This window comes from Ovis aries, chromosome 6 (assembly GCF_016772045.2).
Source record: "Ovis aries strain OAR_USU_Benz2616 breed Rambouillet chromosome 6, ARS-UI_Ramb_v3.0, whole genome shotgun sequence".
In the NCBI taxonomy this organism is placed as follows: Eukaryota; Metazoa; Chordata; class Mammalia; order Artiodactyla; family Bovidae; genus Ovis; species Ovis aries.
In genome coordinates this window covers 13,305,854-13,322,703 of record NC_056059.1, presented here as the reverse complement: position 1 = coordinate 13,322,703, position 16,850 = coordinate 13,305,854, and the positions used below count along the sequence as shown (strand labels likewise).

At 40.6% G+C, this 16,850-nt stretch overlaps 1 protein-coding gene across 2 annotated transcripts in view; it reads left to right on the top strand.

The window, feature by feature from the left end:
• Nucleotides 1-1,154: 1,154 nt before the first annotated feature.
• Nucleotides 1,155-16,850, top strand: part of ANK2 (ankyrin 2) — a 699,107-nt gene continuing 683,411 nt past the window's right edge. For both annotated transcript variants that reach the window (XM_060416741.1, XM_060416751.1), the window contains exon 1: nucleotides 1,155-1,364. In XM_060416741.1, coding sequence (XP_060272724.1) covers nucleotides 1,293-1,364 — 72 coding nt within the window. In that variant the 5' untranslated portion in view covers nucleotides 1,155-1,292. The remainder of the gene's footprint in view (nucleotides 1,365-16,850) is intronic.

Below are 16,850 nucleotides of genomic sequence, written 5' to 3'. Positions count from 1 at the left end.
CAAAGAGTCGGACACGACTGAGCGACTGAACTCAACTGAACTCTTATCTGTAAAGAGTCATAATAATTCCCACTTCCAGGAGGCAACTGAGGGAGATAATGATCAGGTGTTGGAAAGCAGTTCGCCCTCAGTCAATGGCAGTGCCACCTGCATTCCTGAGAAATCGTGATGCACACAAGGCTGGCCCCTGTGCGGGAGTTTACCTCTCCTGCCTCGAGGCCTGGCACAGAAGAAGGTCTGCAAAAGCTGGCCCTGCCCTTTCAGTTCTTCAGTGCTGCAGAAAGGATGCCACCTGTCTTAGTGAGGATGGGGGCCGTCCCTACCCTGTACAGTAGCTGGCACATGCTTTCTCATAGTGAAGAAGGTGGGAAGGGATCTTGGGGAAGCTGGAAACTCCCAAGGTGTGAGACACACGGCTGAAGTCACCTCACTTGGCCAGCTCACATGTGACATAGGTGGAAGTCGCAGTGGCATTTCACACTGCGTTCACTCCAGAAATTAATTCCTCCTTATCAAGAGGGAGTGATTGGCAGAACAAAGAATGCGTGTCTGCAGATGCTGGCGGTAGGGTGGGTGCCTATCACAACGCGAAAGGGGCGAACACTTCTGAACAGGACGTGTGCGCACGGTATGAATGGAATAGAGCTGAGCGAGTGTGGCGACGCGCAGGGCAGAGCCGGACGCGCCCCAGCGGCCGGGGGCCTCCCGAGGGAACGTCTGCTCGTGATGCGGGAGCGCCCGCCGAGGAGCCTCCTTATCCCCACCCACCTCCCGAACGCCGGCAGTCAGTGGTGCATATAGACATATTTCTGGGAGCTGTCCATGAGCTCATCGCTTTCCCGGCGATAGCAGCAGCAGCAGCAGCAGCAGCACCAACAGCAGCGAGGGAAGCAGCCGCATTTCTCCCGGCGCCGGTAGAATAAGCCCCGCCGCTCGCACATCCAGACACACGCGCGGCGAGCGGCGCCGGGAAGCAGCAGCCGCCGACCCAGCCCCGCGGCCGAGGTCGCGCCCGGCCCCGCCCGCCATGGCCCCGAGTCTCCCGGCCGGGAGGTAGGTGCGCGCGGGCAGGGGGCGACAGGCTCCGGCCAGGACTCCCGGCCGGGCGGGACCAGCTCCGGGGGCGGCCGCCCCTGGCACTCGGCGGCGGAGCGGCCGGGCGGGGCCGCGGGCGCGGCGGAGGAGCCTCCCGGCCCGCCTGGGGCCGCGGGCTGCAGGCCCGGCGCTGAGAAGCCGCGGGAGACGCGAGAGAGCCGGGCGTGACAGCAGGAGGAAGCCGGAGCACCGGGAAGATGGCTTCTCCCACCTCCCCGGCCCCGGAAGGCGGGGCCTCCACCCCGCCGAACCCGCCGCGGATTCGTCAGGTGGGTGCACGGGGCGCGGGGAGGGGCGCCGGCACCCCATTGTCCTCGCCTCCCCCGAGGGCGAGGTCCTCGCCCCCGGGTGCAGAGGCTGACCGGCGGGACGGACCCTGGCGGACCTGGCCGCGTCGCCTGGCCCAGGACCTTTCCTGGAATCCCCTCCCCTCAGTCTCGCTTCACGCACATAGAAACAGGCACAGAAACACACACGCGCTCTTAGAAAAACGCTTTCTCCAAAAGCAGGCGTGTAACTTCTGCGCACACATACATGCATGAGCAGGCTCAAAAGACACCCCACAAACTCATCCCCCCGTCGCGCACAGAGGCACACGCCCAGCTATCACATGACCCACTGCGGCGCTACACCAGGAAAAAGGAGCCCGTGGTGCCCTGATGGGGGACATCTACCCTAGACCCTCATCCCCTTGACGACCTTGAGAGGGACGGCTGGCAGCATTCACCTCCCGCCCTCGGGAGAGGAGTAACCGTGTCTGGAGGTTGCTTACCAGTTCTCAACTTTCAGAGAGAGCTACACCCAACAATTGCAGCCCTGTATTAGACCTTAGTACTAGAAAGAAAACATGTGTTCCTGTTCTCCCGACGTCTGCAGAGACACAGTTTTTCCCCAGCAGTGCAAGGGGAGGGCGGGCGGTGATGCACATGTCTTTGGCTGTCTGAATAAGCCCTGTTTTCTGTTTATATGGTAATATTAAAACATGAGAGTACTCCATCTGGTTGTGATCTGTGATTCGGTATCTGAAAGAGCTCTTTTTTCCTCCTCCTTTTTGTGCTACTATTGCATTGTCAGGAGCTATAGCATTAGCACTTTCGGTTATCGCAGTAGTAACACAAGTGTCAGTGTGCCCTGCGCAGGGTAGTGTATGAGTGTGACAATATGATCCCCTGACTGCCATAGGCAACCTCTTTACCAAAGATAATTGAACTCCTGTTGAGAAATAGGATAAAATTGGATAATGGAGCAGGAAGATCATGTCAAACAGAATGGTTTTTCTCCAAGCTGTGGGGAAATTTTGAAGAACCCAGAAGCTTTAGAATTTATGACATAACAGTAAAATTTGGTTGACACTTAAGAAGGTCTTTGCCATATTTGAATTTTAATGTGTATTGATAATGTTATTTTAGGGATAACCTTTGTTTATGTGCATTTTTAATGTAATGACTAAAAAAAAATCAATGTGTACTTTTTTTTAAATGGCCCTCTATGTCTCAATGAAATTGTTAGGGTTTTAAATGCTTATAGAATCCAAGACTCTAATTTTGTGACAATACGTTTTTAATTGCACTTGGAGCTGTTTTATTTCCCCTGAAAAACTGGTAGCTGACATCATTACACCTATATTTGTGATATTTAGACATCTAAAAATGAAGACAAAATTACTATTTGCAATAGAAAAAAAAATCATATCCTACAGGAAAAATAATTTTCATTCCTATTTGGCTAATATGTATGTATATATGTGTGCATAGTTATATAAGCATTGAGGAAGTAAAATATGTTAGTAGAATATTTATGTTAGTAAAATATTTTAGTAGAATGTAAATACTCATAGGACTCTCTCTGAAGTCGGATTCTATATTTAGGATAATTCTGCTGATTTAAGAAATAGTATTTGAAAATAGCTACTAGAAAAAATTTGCATGAAAGGTCATTGATGTTTTGCAGAGTAGATACTTTACTTAGAGGACGTCCTAATTAGAAGCTGTGTAAATGACATCATGCTGCAACATACAAGTAATTGATATCGTCTGTTTAGCCTTTCATTTATATGACCTTACAGAGGCACTTTTTTAGTGATTGGTGCATTAATTTGCATAGGATGTAGAAATGGGTTGCTGGAGTTATTGGTCATCTTGATCTCCCTGATTCATTCAGGCAGGTGGAATGGAAGTACTGACAACATCTGACTGCAGCATTACCACTTTCCTGCAAGTGATTTTGAGCAAAGCAGAAATTAAACAAACAGAAGGAATAACAGTGTTTTCCTGCGAAGCAGTGAAATATTTTAGTTTCCAGTTCTAGTGTATTTTCATTATGTCACTGTTTCCCCGACATGTTTCTCCTTGTTCTTTAGTATTCTTTTTCCCAATCAGTTCTGGACTGAATCGGAATTAAAATAAAATCTGAATTCTTTTCCTCTTTTTAAACCACAATTGACAGAAAAAGTGTTATTGAAAGAACAGAAAAGTCCAAAGGCGAAGGATTTTAATGAAATACATAGCATGGGTTTTAGCAACAGATAAACTTATTGGTCATCATTGCAATTATATAATAGAAACATTTTTTATTTTTAAAAAATTTATTTATTCATGTTATTATTTTTGGCTGTGCTGGGTCTTTATTGCTGTGCAGGCTTTTTTCTGTTTGCAGTGAGCAGGGGCTGCTCTCTAGGTGTGGTGTGCAGGCGTCTCATTGCAGGGGCTTCTCTCATGGAGCTGGGCTTCAGTAGCTGCTGCTCCCTGGCTGTGGAGCACAGGCTCAGAGTTGTTGCACAAGGGTGTAGTGGGCCTGCGGCATGTGGGGTCTTCCTGGGCTAGGGACTGAACCTGTGTCTCCTAGCCACCAGGGAAGCCCCTAGAAATATATTTTAGAAAGGCTTTCAGTAAGTATATATATCTTGTAAATATGCATATTTAACTACTAATTTAAATGACAATATGCTATGTGAAGACTCATTTATTCAAGTTATTCAGTACAAAGTAATGTTTCATATCCTAAAGATAAAGAAATGAAAAAGATAAAAATCTTATCCATTAGGAGGTGTAGGTGTTTTTAATGAGGATAAGCATTAAAGTAATTGAAATTTGAATTGCCTATGGGGGCCTTTCCACATTATTTAAAAATGTATTTGTCAGCTTTTTGTTTTGATCATTCTTCTAATAGTGAGTCTAATTCCTAAACTTGCATATACCTAAAAAGTCATTGTATGACTGAATTAATGTTTACATACATTTGATATATAATATATTTCATTCTCTTTTAATTACTTAATCTGTTATTAGAATGACATATTGAACAGTATATATTATTTTTACAACTTGATCTTTTAGGCAATTTTTCTTTTCTTTTTTTAGCTTTTGGAAAATGCTGTTGTAGCATGAAATAGCTGGAAGAGTCCAGTGCCTTTGCATATGCAGTTAAAATCCAGGTTTCCAAAAATGAGCCGATCAAGGGAGAATGACCTTTATCTTCATTCTATCCATAACTATCGTGTTAAGGGAAAGAAAAATTTATTAATATGCTCTGTCTCCTCAGGCTCCTAAGATAATAGATATTTATTTTTTCCTCTTTCAAGAGGTTATATTTTGTTTATTTTCTATACAAGATAACTATAGTACAGAAGTTTCACTAGTTTTTTAAAACATTTAAGTCAAATTAGTTACCAAACTACAAATTTCCTGGATTTCATTTTGTATTTATTCTTTATCCATTTTCTGAACGTAAAAGAAAAATTAAGAAATGATAGTTTTGCAACTAAGTTTTGAAATAGTTTGTCTACATATATTACATACTTCAAGAGATCCGTATGATTTCTATGGCTATTGCCAGAAAATTTAAATCAGTTAATTACATGAGTATTGATTAAGATCTTGAGTTAAGATACTTAGCTAATATCTTTCTGGGCCTTATCATCTTTCTGATGAGCTATGATGAAAAATGAAGAGTCCGACTCTTTGTAACCCCATAGACTGTATAGTCCATGATATTCTCCATACTGGAGTGGGTAGCTTTTCTGTGGGTAGATCTCCAGGGGATCTTCCCAACCCAAGGATCAAACCCAGGTCTCCCGCACTACAGGTGGATTCTTTACCAGTTGAGCCACAAGGGAAGCCCCATGAGCTATGATAGGAGTATCCAAAGCATTGATTACTTTGAGAATTGGAGAGCTATAAGACATCCTTTTTAATTGGTGCCAGTAAAATTTAGTGTCCTTTTCTTGTTTCTTGATCAATCCTTTTCCAAGATCTGTGGGTATTAGTGTTATTTCATTTCTGGCAGCAAACCAGTGTTCATTCTTTCTTTGCTGTAGAAACTCAGAGACATCCCAGATGGTAATAATAAAATATTTACAATGGGCAGGTGTGATGCCAAGCAAGGCACAGTTTTCCCAACAGTCCTGTGAAGGAGATGTTATTATTATTCCCATTTTCCAGATGAGAAGTGTGGGTTTAGAGAAACTAACCTACATCCTCAAAGTCATAGCTAGAAAGTTGCAACTATGCAACGTGGGCATTTAAAACTTGGTCTTGATGCCTTATTTCACACTCACTATTGTTTTTTGGTCTTCTAATTTGTGACTATTGGGGGAGATCTTAGTACCCTTGCTCCTTTGAGCCATGTGTAACTGTTCTCAGGAATTCTCCTTTAGTTTGCCTTAACTGTAGGATTTACAACAGAATTGAAATAATTTTCATTATATCACTTCATCAAATGAGAATGACTTGAATTCCCTTTCTACTTCTGTATTCTTTAAGATAGCATTTCTCCAGCTTCATGGTTGCTAAGAGGAGAAACTAAGGCGCTCATTTAGCTCTTGTTTTCCCTGATGTGAAGTGTTAGTCACTCAGTTGTGTCCAACTCTTTGTAACCCCCGTGGACTGTAGCCCATCAGGCTCTTCTGATCCATGGAATTCTCCAGGCAAGAATACTGGAGTGGGTTGCCATTCCCTTCTCCAGCGGATCTTCCTGACCCAGGGCTCAAACCCAGGTCTTGTGCATTGCAGGCAGATTCTTTACCATCTGAGCCACCAGGGAAGCCCTGGTTTTCTCTGCGTGCTCCTCAGTTATTCCTGCTCTTTCCATGTTGCTCCTGAGTATGAGCTGAGATAATAATTAATTTTGAGAATGAGTTGAATTAATGGAGAGGCTTCTTATTCAGGAATAAATAAATAGTCGGCTTTCATTTTCAAGGTTTTTAAGTTTCTTCCAGTATTAATTCTATTCTTTGTTTATGCTTGTTAAAGTAAGTTATAGTTTTGAATTTTCTTTTTATGTAAAGTATTTGAGTTACAAAAAGAGGATTCATTCCTTTAGATGGTGAAAGGATGAGAGAGAAAAGCAATACGTGAATATAGTGATTCATTGATATAATTGGTTTCAATCTTTGATTTTTTTAGTTTACATACAATAAAATTCACTTTTTTATATTTTTGATAAATTTTGACAGAATCTTAGAGTTGTGTATCTTATCAGTACAATCCAAGTATGGTACAGTTCTAGCTCCTGGAAACTTCCCTTGTGCTTATGCCATTGGAGTCAAACAAATCCTCCTACCTCCAGCCTCTGGCAGCCAGTAAGCTGTCCTGTATCCCTATATTTTTGCCTTTCTCAGACTGCTATATACACGGAATCATTCAGAGCATTACCCTTTGAAACTGTTTTTTTTTTTTTTTTTCTACTCAACGTAGTGTCCTTAATAGCTATCTAACTTCTTGCATCTGTCAATATTTTGTTCCTTTTTATTTGAGTCGTATTTCACTGTGTGAGTGTTTAGCCATTTAGAAAAAGGACATTTGGGTTGTTTCCAGGTTGGGGCAATTTTGAATAAAGTAGCTATTAAATATTTGTGTAGAGGTTGTAAACATAGATTTTTCACTTCGCTTCGATGTATACCGAGGAGTAGGATTGCTGGACCATGTAGTAAATATCTGTATAACTTCATAAGAAACTGCCAGACTGTTTTCCAAAGTGGCTATACCGCTTTTGCCTTCCTTCCAAGGATGAGTGGGAGTTTCTATTGCTCCAAGTCTGGTAAGGCCTTTCCCCGCCTTGTTTTAGTCATGCTAATGGATCCACTGAGGCATTTCATTGTGATTTTAATTTGTATTTCTCTAATAACAAAGATGTTCAGTGCTTTTGGCAACATTTTCTTTGTTGAGGTGTCCATATATTTTGGCCATCTTTTAAATTGAGTTGTTGTTTTCCTTTTATTGAGAGAGTTTTTTTAATATATTCTGGAGACAAGCTCTTTGTTAGATATATGACTTGATATTTTGTCTTTGTCTATTTCTTCTCTTTTAATTCTCTTTCTGGTGTTTTTCTCGAGCAAGGTTTTTTTTTTTTTTTTTGATCAAATCCAGTTACCAGTTTTGTCTTTAATGAGTGGTCCTTTTGTTGTATCTAAGAAATCTTTCTCTAATCCAAAGTCACAAAGATTTTCTCCTATTTTTTAAAAAATCCTATCATTTTGACATTTGTTTGTCAGTCACTTTGAGCTGATTTTTGCAATGTGTCATTCAAGGGTTCTTTTTTTTTTTTGTCATGCCATGTGGCACTTGGGATCTTATTTTCCCTATCAGGATTTGAAGTTGTACCCCCAGCATTGGGAGAACCACTGGACCTCCAAGGAAGCCTCCCAATAATTCTTTTTCTTTTTTTCTTTTCATTACAGATTAAGTTTTTATTGTGGATTAAGAGATTTTGTTATTTTGTTGTTTAGTCATTAAGTCTTATCTGAGTCTTTGTGACCCCATGGACTGTAGCCCGCCAGGCTCCTCTGTCCATGGGATTTTCCAGGCAAGAATACTGGAGCCAGTAATTCTTAAAATCACTTAAATGACCAGACTTCCCTGGCAGTCCAGTGGTTAAGAAGCCACCTGCCAATGCAGGACACACAGGTTGGATCCCTGGTCTGGGAAGATTCCATGTGCCATAGAGCAGCTAAGGCCATGTGCCGCAGCTACTGAGCCCTGGCTCTAGAGCTGGTGTTCTGCAGCGACTGAAGCCCACACACCTAGAGCCCGCATTCTGCCTCAACAAGAGAGGCCACCTAAATGAGAATCCCATACGTCACAAGAAGAGGCGCTCCTGCTTGCTGCAACTAGAGAAAGCCCGCTTGCAGCAACAAGGACCCAGCACAGCCAAACCAAGAAATCACTTAATGACCTGTATATGTAGCAACTTGCAAAGCAGATAATCCGTATTTTAGATTTCAGATTAGTTAAGTGGATGCACAAACAGTATAAATAGTTATTTCAGGATTATCTGGCAAAAAAAGGCAGGCTGAACAGTGCATTAGTTAATTATTTGCTCTTTATCCAGTGAAAAGATACTGTATTTTAAACAAGAGATCAATCAATCACATTTTCAATTTTAACTATCCTTTGGTGGAAGGTTACTAATAATGTAACTCTCCTTTACATTTTCACTTGGATATAGAAAGTATATACTTGGATATATAAAAAGTAGCTCTTAAAATGAGAAATTTATTTTCAATTGTCACTTATAGGATATACCTTAGTAGCCATTTAAAGAGATAACTTCCTCAGATTTTTCAAAAGAAAAGCCATTGTTCTATAAAATTAGCTGTAGTTCATTTGGAAAATTCTTCCTAAAAAGGATGTTAGGTCTGTCCCTGCTGTCCAAAATCTTACAGTCCTCTATAAGAAGATATCAAGCAGTTACATAGCTTGCTATAATACATATAGAATATGGTAAGTATAATAATAGAGTACAAAATACTATGGGAGGAAGATAAAAGAAGTTCATTTTGGTTAGAGGAAATCATATTAGGTTTGGTGGAACAGTTGAAATCTGAATTGAATAGTGAAGAATGGATTTCATTTTGACAGGTAGGGATTAGATAAAAAGCATTTTGGATCCAGAATAAACAGCAAGAAGAGACACATAGAGATGGAAAAATATTAGAGGGCAGGCGGAATGGTTAGTAATCAATCCCGATTGGCTACAGAGTGGGAGACAAGGAGTGATTCAGTTCAGTTCAGTTCAGTCGCTCAGTTGTGTCTGACTCTTTGCGACCCCATGAATCGCAGCACGCCAGGCCTCCCTGTCCATCACCAACTCCCAGAGTTCACTCAGACTCATGTCCATCGAGTCAGTGATGCCATCCAGCCATCTTATCCTCTGTTGTCCTCTTCTCCTCCTGACCCCAATCCCTCCCAGCATCAGAGTCTTTTCCAATGAGTCAACTCTTCGCATGAGGTGGCCAAAGTACTGGAGTTTCAGCTTTAGCATCATTCCTTCCAAAGAAAGCCCAGGGTTGATCTCCTTCAGAATGGACTGGTTGGATCTCCTTGCAGTCCAAGGGACTCTCAAGAGTCTTCTCCAACACCACACTTCAAAAGCATCAATTCTTTGGTGCTCTGCCTTCTTCACAGTCCAACTCTCACATCCATACATGACCACTGGAGAAACCATAGCCTTGACTAGACGGACCTTAGTCGGTAAAGTAATGTCTCTGCTTTTTAAAATGCTGTCTAGGTTGGTCATAACTTTCCTTCCAAGGAGTAAGCGTGTTTTAATTTCATGGCTGCAGTCACCATCTGCAGTGATTTTGGAGCCCCCCAAAATAAAGTCTGACACTGTTTCCACTGTTTCCCTATCTATTTGCCATGAAGTGATGGGACCGGATTCCATGATCTTCGTTTTCTGAATGTTGAGCTTTAAGCCAACTTTTTCACTCTCCACTTTAACTTTCATCAAGAGGCTTTTTAGGTCCTCTTCATTTTCTGCCATAAGGATGGTGTCATCTCCATATCTGAGGTTATTGATATTTCTCCCAGCAATCTTGATTTCAGCTTGTGCTTCTTCCAGTTCAGCATTTCTCATGATGTACTCTGCATAGAAGTTAAATAAGCAGGGTGACAATATACAGCCTTGATGGACTCCTTTTCCTATTTGGAACCAGTCTGTTGTTCCATGTCCAGTTCTAACTGTTGCTGCCTGACCTGCATACAGATTTCTCAAGAGGCAGGTCAGGTGGTCTGGTATTCCCATGTCTCTCAGAATTTTTCACAGTTTATTGTGATCCACACAGTCAAAGGCTTTGGCATAGTCAATAAAGCAGAAATAGATATTTTTCTGGAACTCTCTTGCCTTTTCCATGATCCAGCAGATGTTGGCAATTTGATCTCTGGTTCCTCTGCCTTTCCTAAAACCAGCTTGAACATCAGGAAGTTCACGGTTCACGTATTGCTGAAGCCTGGCTTGGAGAATTTTGAGCATTACTTTACTAGCATGTGAGATGACTGCAAGTGTGTGGTAGTTTGAGCATTCTTTGGCATTGCCTTTCTTTGGAATTGGAATGAAAACTGACCTTTTCCAGTCCTGTGGCCACTGCTAAGTTTTCCAAATTTGCTGGCATATTGAGTACAGCACTTCCACAGCATCATCTTTCAGGATTTGAAACAGCTCAACTGGAATTCCATCACCTCCACTAGTTTTGTTCATAGCGATGCTTTCCAAGGCCCACTTGACTTCACACTCCAGGATGTCTGGCTCTAGATTAGTGATCACACCATCATGATTATCTGGGTCGTGAAGATCTTTTTTTGTACAGTTCTTCTGTGTATTCTTGCCACCTCTTCTTAATATCTTCTGCTTCTGTTAGGTCCATACCATTTCTGTCCTTTATCGAGCCCATCTTTACATGAAATGTTCCCTTGGTATCTCTAATTTTCTTGAAGAGATCTCTAGTCTTTCCCATTCTGTTGTTTTCCTCTATTTCTTTGCATGATCGCTGAAGAAGGCTTTCTTATCTCTTCTTGCTATTCTCTGGAACTCTGCATTCAGATGCTTATATCTTTCCTTTTCTCCTTTGCTTTTCACCTCTCTTCTTGTCACAGCTATTTGTAAGGCCTCCCCAGACAGCCATTTTGCTTTTTTGCATTTCTTTTCCATGGAGATGGTCTTGATCCCTGTCTCCTGTACAGTGTCATGAACCTCGTTCCACAGTTCATCAGGCACTCTCTCTATCAGATCTTGTCCCTTAAATCTATTTCTCACTTCCACTGTATAGTCATAAGGGATTTGATTTAGGTCATACCTGAATGGTCTAGCGGTTTTCCCTACTTTCTTCAATTTGAGTCTTAATTTGGTAATAAGGAGTTCATGATCTGAGCCACAGTCAGCTCCCGGTCTTGTTTTTGTTGACTTCTCGTCTTTGGCTGCAAAGAATATAATCAGTCTGATTTCATTGTTGACCATCTGGTGATGTCCATGTGTAGAGTCTTCTCTTGTGTTGTTGAAAGAGGGTGTTTGCTATGACCAGTGCATTTTCTTGGCAAAACTCTATTAGTCTTTGCCCTGCTTCATTCCGCATTCCAAGGCCAAATTTGCCTGTTACTCCAGGTGTTTCTTGACTTCCTACTTTAGCATTCCAGTCCCCTATAATGAAAAGGACATCTTTTTTGGGTGTTAGTTCTAAAAGGTCTTGTAGGTCCTCATAGAACCGACTGGAGAGAAAATTGGTATGATATCATGGAGAGTCTTCAGTTTACCTGAGTTCGGTCTTTATTCTTTGGAATATGAGTACTCTTGCTAGGGTTTGGCTTTATTGTCCACCTCTCTCTCATCCCCAGATAAAAGCTACCTTCAAGTAAAATTATCATCTTCATTATCACCTAATCATGGATATGCCATATTTTCACAATCTTGTGAATAAAAGTTAGTTTAGGAAACATTGCTGTTTTCATCTATTTTGTAACATAAAATCTAAGGAAAACAATAGGTTTACTCTCTGCACAGATACCTTCATGCCAAGCTCCCTTAGACTCTCTGTGTTTTTTGATCAGATTGCCTTTTCTTGAACAAAAAATGTTGGAGCTTTTGCTACATGTTGGGATTTTAGTTGAGGGACTAATTTATTTCAAAGGCTAAACAATAATAAATTTAAAATTATAGCTGTCACTGAGATGCTTTTGTGGAAACGTAACTTATAGAACACTCAGGAAAAAAATGAGCATTTTAGTCATTGTTACTTATCTGGTTTGTCTCATTTGAGTACCAGAATCTTGACTAATGTCTGAGAATTACACTAGGTATTTTTTTGTAACAATGCTTGCAAAAAGTTCTTCAGGACTTTACAAAGGTAATGAAAGAATACATAGGTAATAATGAAACTCACAAGATAGAATGAAAATTGCCTGTATTTGCAGATACAATAAGTTAAGCATATCCTTGCAGTTATTAATATTCTTCAGTGGGGTTTCATATGAAGTTCTGTGCTTCTTCAGTATCTCTCAGTCCTGTCTGGATTTCCCTTCTTCCAGATAGAGCCTGATCACATTCTGAATCCCATATCTTTCCCTGTAGTGTTTGTGCTATGGTGGATAAATTCTTTAAGGTCATTATCATTACCTGTACGTTAATGTCATTTGATGCTGTATTTAATCTGGAAATTGTTAATTAATTTTATTAAAAATTAATTTAAATGTTATTCAAAGTACTAAGTTTTATCCTATGATTTGTGGACTATTTTGCCACTGTCACTTTATAAATCTTCTACCGTTATATATCTATTATCCTGTTAATGATAGGTCTCCAATCAGGGTCTTTTGTCTTGAGAACGTGTATTTGGCCATGATCACCATTTGGGGAGCTGTGGGTGATGGGAAGGTTATTTTAAGTTATAGCTTACCTTACTAGGTCATTTCTGGATGAGAGTTCAAGCTCAAAACAGACCTCACTGGGCAGAATGATGGTACTTCCAATATCACACACGACCAGAAGCAGAGTCTGTGGGGATGTGCTCAAGTTTGGGGAATGGAAGCCCAGCAGTAAATCAAAGATGTGATCATGCTCAGTGAGACTGGTATCTCACAGCTGAAAAAAATCAGAGGAAATATCAAGATCTGAGTTCTTGGCAAGTGCTTCATCTGGATTTTATTTTTTTCTTTTAATGGAAATGAAACATTCTTTTATTTTACCTGAGAAGGTCTGAAAACAGGTTTGTTCTTTTAAATGCTTTATTTCACATAGGCTGAAGTAGTAATAAATCTCCTCAAATCTTCTGCACTATATTTGTTTATTATTTAGTTCTAATTTTTTGGCTGTACTGCATGGCATGTAGGATCTTGGTTGCCTGAACAGGATTGAACCCGCATGCCCTGCAGTGGAATCGTACACTATCTTTATATTTAAGTTATATCTCAACACACTTTTCCTTTGTAATAGATGGTAGCTTGCCAACCGCTTAGTATTAAAAATCAAACTCCAGGAAATGCAATTTTTCAAATCCGTTAACTTTTACTCAGCTCTTATGGTAATAAATGTAGCAGGATCACGTCATTTTTCTGCAGTGTATGATCTAATATATTGCATTTATCTGACCTTTTTTCTGACTGTCCTAAGGATAGGCTTATAAAACTGAAAGAAATCATCCCACAGATTTTATGAATACTGTGTTTCTCTTTTGATGTCCATCTTTGCTTTAATATCATAAGGTTATTTTACCCTAGTTTATTTTGGGATCAGGCAAGTCAAATAAACCTTTTCTGGAACTGGATTTAACTTGGTTTAACCAATTTGCTGCCCCATGTACTGAGTGATAGTCATAAACACAAGCAAGAATATTAGATGCATGATTTTGTGATATTGCTTAAATTGTGTGAGCTTATAAATTTAAGAGTAACAGATATATGTAATGTAAATTTTATGGGCTAATCACTTTCATAATGCCAGTTTAAAAAGAAAATTATTTATTTTATACATTTGCACTATTGAGCTAAAAAATAATACTTGGTAAATCAGTATATTTAGTATTATTTACTATCCATGATGTTTATCAAGTATTTGTATAACTTTGTTAGTTCTCATAGATTCTATTTAGGTACCAGTGAATGTTTGCCTTAAGAAAACATGAATTTATAAATATAAATAGCTAAAATGTACAAGAGTAAGAGTAGACTAAATCAGAGTACTATTTGGATAAAAAACCTTGCATGTCAACTTAGAAAGTCCTATCTCTATTTTTGATAAAAGCTTAGATTATTGTATCAATGAATTAATTCTTTCATCTGAGTACAAAATGTTTTATTCATGAATGCCTCTTTTATAGCCATCTTCTTCAGTTATAAAAGAAAACCAAGAACACACCTCTACTTCTGAACATCGTATTTTCACGTATTCTTGCTTTCTTCCTATTTCAGAAGAATTATCCTGACTTCAGTCACACTCCTTTTGCTTATTCTAGGACTTGACTATGTCCAGGAGGTGTTTTTCTTTTTTCCCCAGTCTTTTTCATCTTTATTGTTATAGAGACTGGGTCAGGGATGAGCCTGATGGTGAGGTTAAGGAAACCCAACTGCTGTGGATAGAAGGATGCTTTAGTTGAGAATTTAGCAAACTGACAGGCATAATCCTTCTAGACTTCTTACAAGTATTGAGTCTGTTGAATTTTCTCTCGTTCCTGAAACTCTTCCTAATACGATTGTAGAGCTCCATTCATATGTTTATATTAACTCCTCTGGAGTAATGGTGTTCACACTTAACTGAGCCTGAGTGTGTGCTAAGCTCTGTGACAAGTACTCTACCTGTATTATCGCGTTTAATTCTCCCATCCATTGTATAAGGTAGGTGCAATAATTATCCCAATTTAAATTATCCCAGTAATCATGCCAATTTTTTTAAATTTATTTTTTATTTTACTTTACAATACTGTATTGGTTTTGCCATACATTGACATGAACCCGCCATGGGTGTACATGAGTTCCCAACCCTGAACCCCCCTCCCACCTCTCTCCCCATATCATCTTTCTGGGTCATCCCAGTGCACCAGCCCCAAGCATCCTGTTTCCTGTATTGAACCTAGACTGGCGATTCATTTCTTACATGATAGTATACATGTTTCAATGCCATTCTCCCAAATCATCCCACCCTCTCCCTCTTCCACAGAGTCCAAAAGTTCTATACATCTGTGTCTCTTTTGCTGTCTTGCATACAGAGTAATCATTACCATCTTTCTAAATTCCATATATATGTGTTAGTATACTGTACTGGTGGAGAAAGCAATGGCACCCCACTCCAGCACTCTTGCCTGGAAAATCCCATGGACAGAGGAGCTTGGTGGGCTACAGTCCATGGGGTTGCTAAGAGTTGGACACGACTAAGCGACTTCACTTTCACGTTTCACTTTCATGCACTGGAGAAGAAAATGGCAACCCATTCCAGTGTTCTTGCCTGGAGAATCTCAGGGACGGGGGAGCCTGGTGGGCTGCCGTCTATGGGGTCGCACAGAGTCGGACACGACTGAAGCGACTTAGCAGCAGTAGCAGCAGCATACTGTATTGGTGTTTTTCTTTCTGGCTTACTTCACTCTGTTTAATCGGCTCCAGTTTCATCCACCTCATTAGAACGGATTCAAATGTATTTTTTTAATGGCTGAGTAATACTCCATTGTGTATATGTACCACAGCTAATCATGCCGATTAAACTGAGGCTTAGTATTAATAGTTTGCTCAAGATCACACACTAAGTAAGTGGCAGAGTGAGGGATTCATACTCACATGTGTTAAGCAGAATGCTTGTCCTTAAACAGAGCCTGTGATACCACCTCTTCATGCCAGATGCCTTTGTAGTGACTGGAAAAAGAGAGGTGAAAACATTCAGCACTCATGGAACTTATGCTGTAGTTCTGTGGGAAACATGTTAACGGGAAAACAAACTAAACACTTGTTGTGTGGTCACTCAGTTGTGCCTGACTCTTTGTGACCCCATGGACTGTAGCACATGAGGCTTCCCTGTCCTTCACTATCTCCCAGAATTTGTTCAAACGCACGTCCATTGAGTCAATGATGCCATCCAACTATCTCATCCTGTGTTGTCCCCGTCTCCTCCTGCCGTCAATCTTTTCCAGAATCAGGGTCTTTTCCAATGAGTCAGTTCTTTGCGTCAGGTGCCCAAAGTATTGAAGCTTCAGCTTCAGCATCAATCCTTTCAATGAATATTCAGGACTGGTTTCCTTTAGGATTGACTGGTGTGATCTCCTTGCTGTCCGTGGGACTCTCAAGAGTCTTCTCCAACACCATAATTCAAAAAACATCAATTCTTTGGTGCTCAACCTTCTTTATGGTCCAGCTTTCACTTCCATACATCATGACTACTGGGAAAACCATAGCTTTGACCAGATGGACCTTTGTTGGCAAAGTCATGTCTCTGCTTTTCAATATGTTGTCTAGGTTTGTCATAGTTTTTCTTCCAAGGAGCAGGTGTCATTTAATTTCATAGCTGGAGTCACTGCCCACAGAGATTTTGGAGCCTAAGAAAGTCTGTAATTGTTTCCATTTTTTCCCCATCTATTTGCCATGAAGTGATGGTAAAGTGTCTATAACATGACTAAGATAGGGAGGGAATTCCAGGCAGAGGAAAAGGAGATGCAAAGGCATGGAGGTAGCAAGCATATTGAGTTTTGGGGAGTTATCCGCAGTCCTGAGTGGCTGGAACACGGTGTTTGGGGAAGGTCACAGGAGATGAGACTGGTGAGTCAGTCTGGAGCCAGATCATAAAAAGCTTTATTTATTATCATGACTGATTTGTTGTTTTCTGCCTTGTGTTTCCCCAGGCACTGCTTTACCATTCTGCTTCTTCACTTCCTTTTCCTTCCCTTGTTATCTAGATATTTGTGTCTCTCAGAGTTCTGCTTTCTATCTTTGAGTTTCTTCTTTTATGTATTTATACTTCTTGCCAGACCCAATCATCCAGCCCTATAGCCTGCACTGAAATTCTGACCTTTC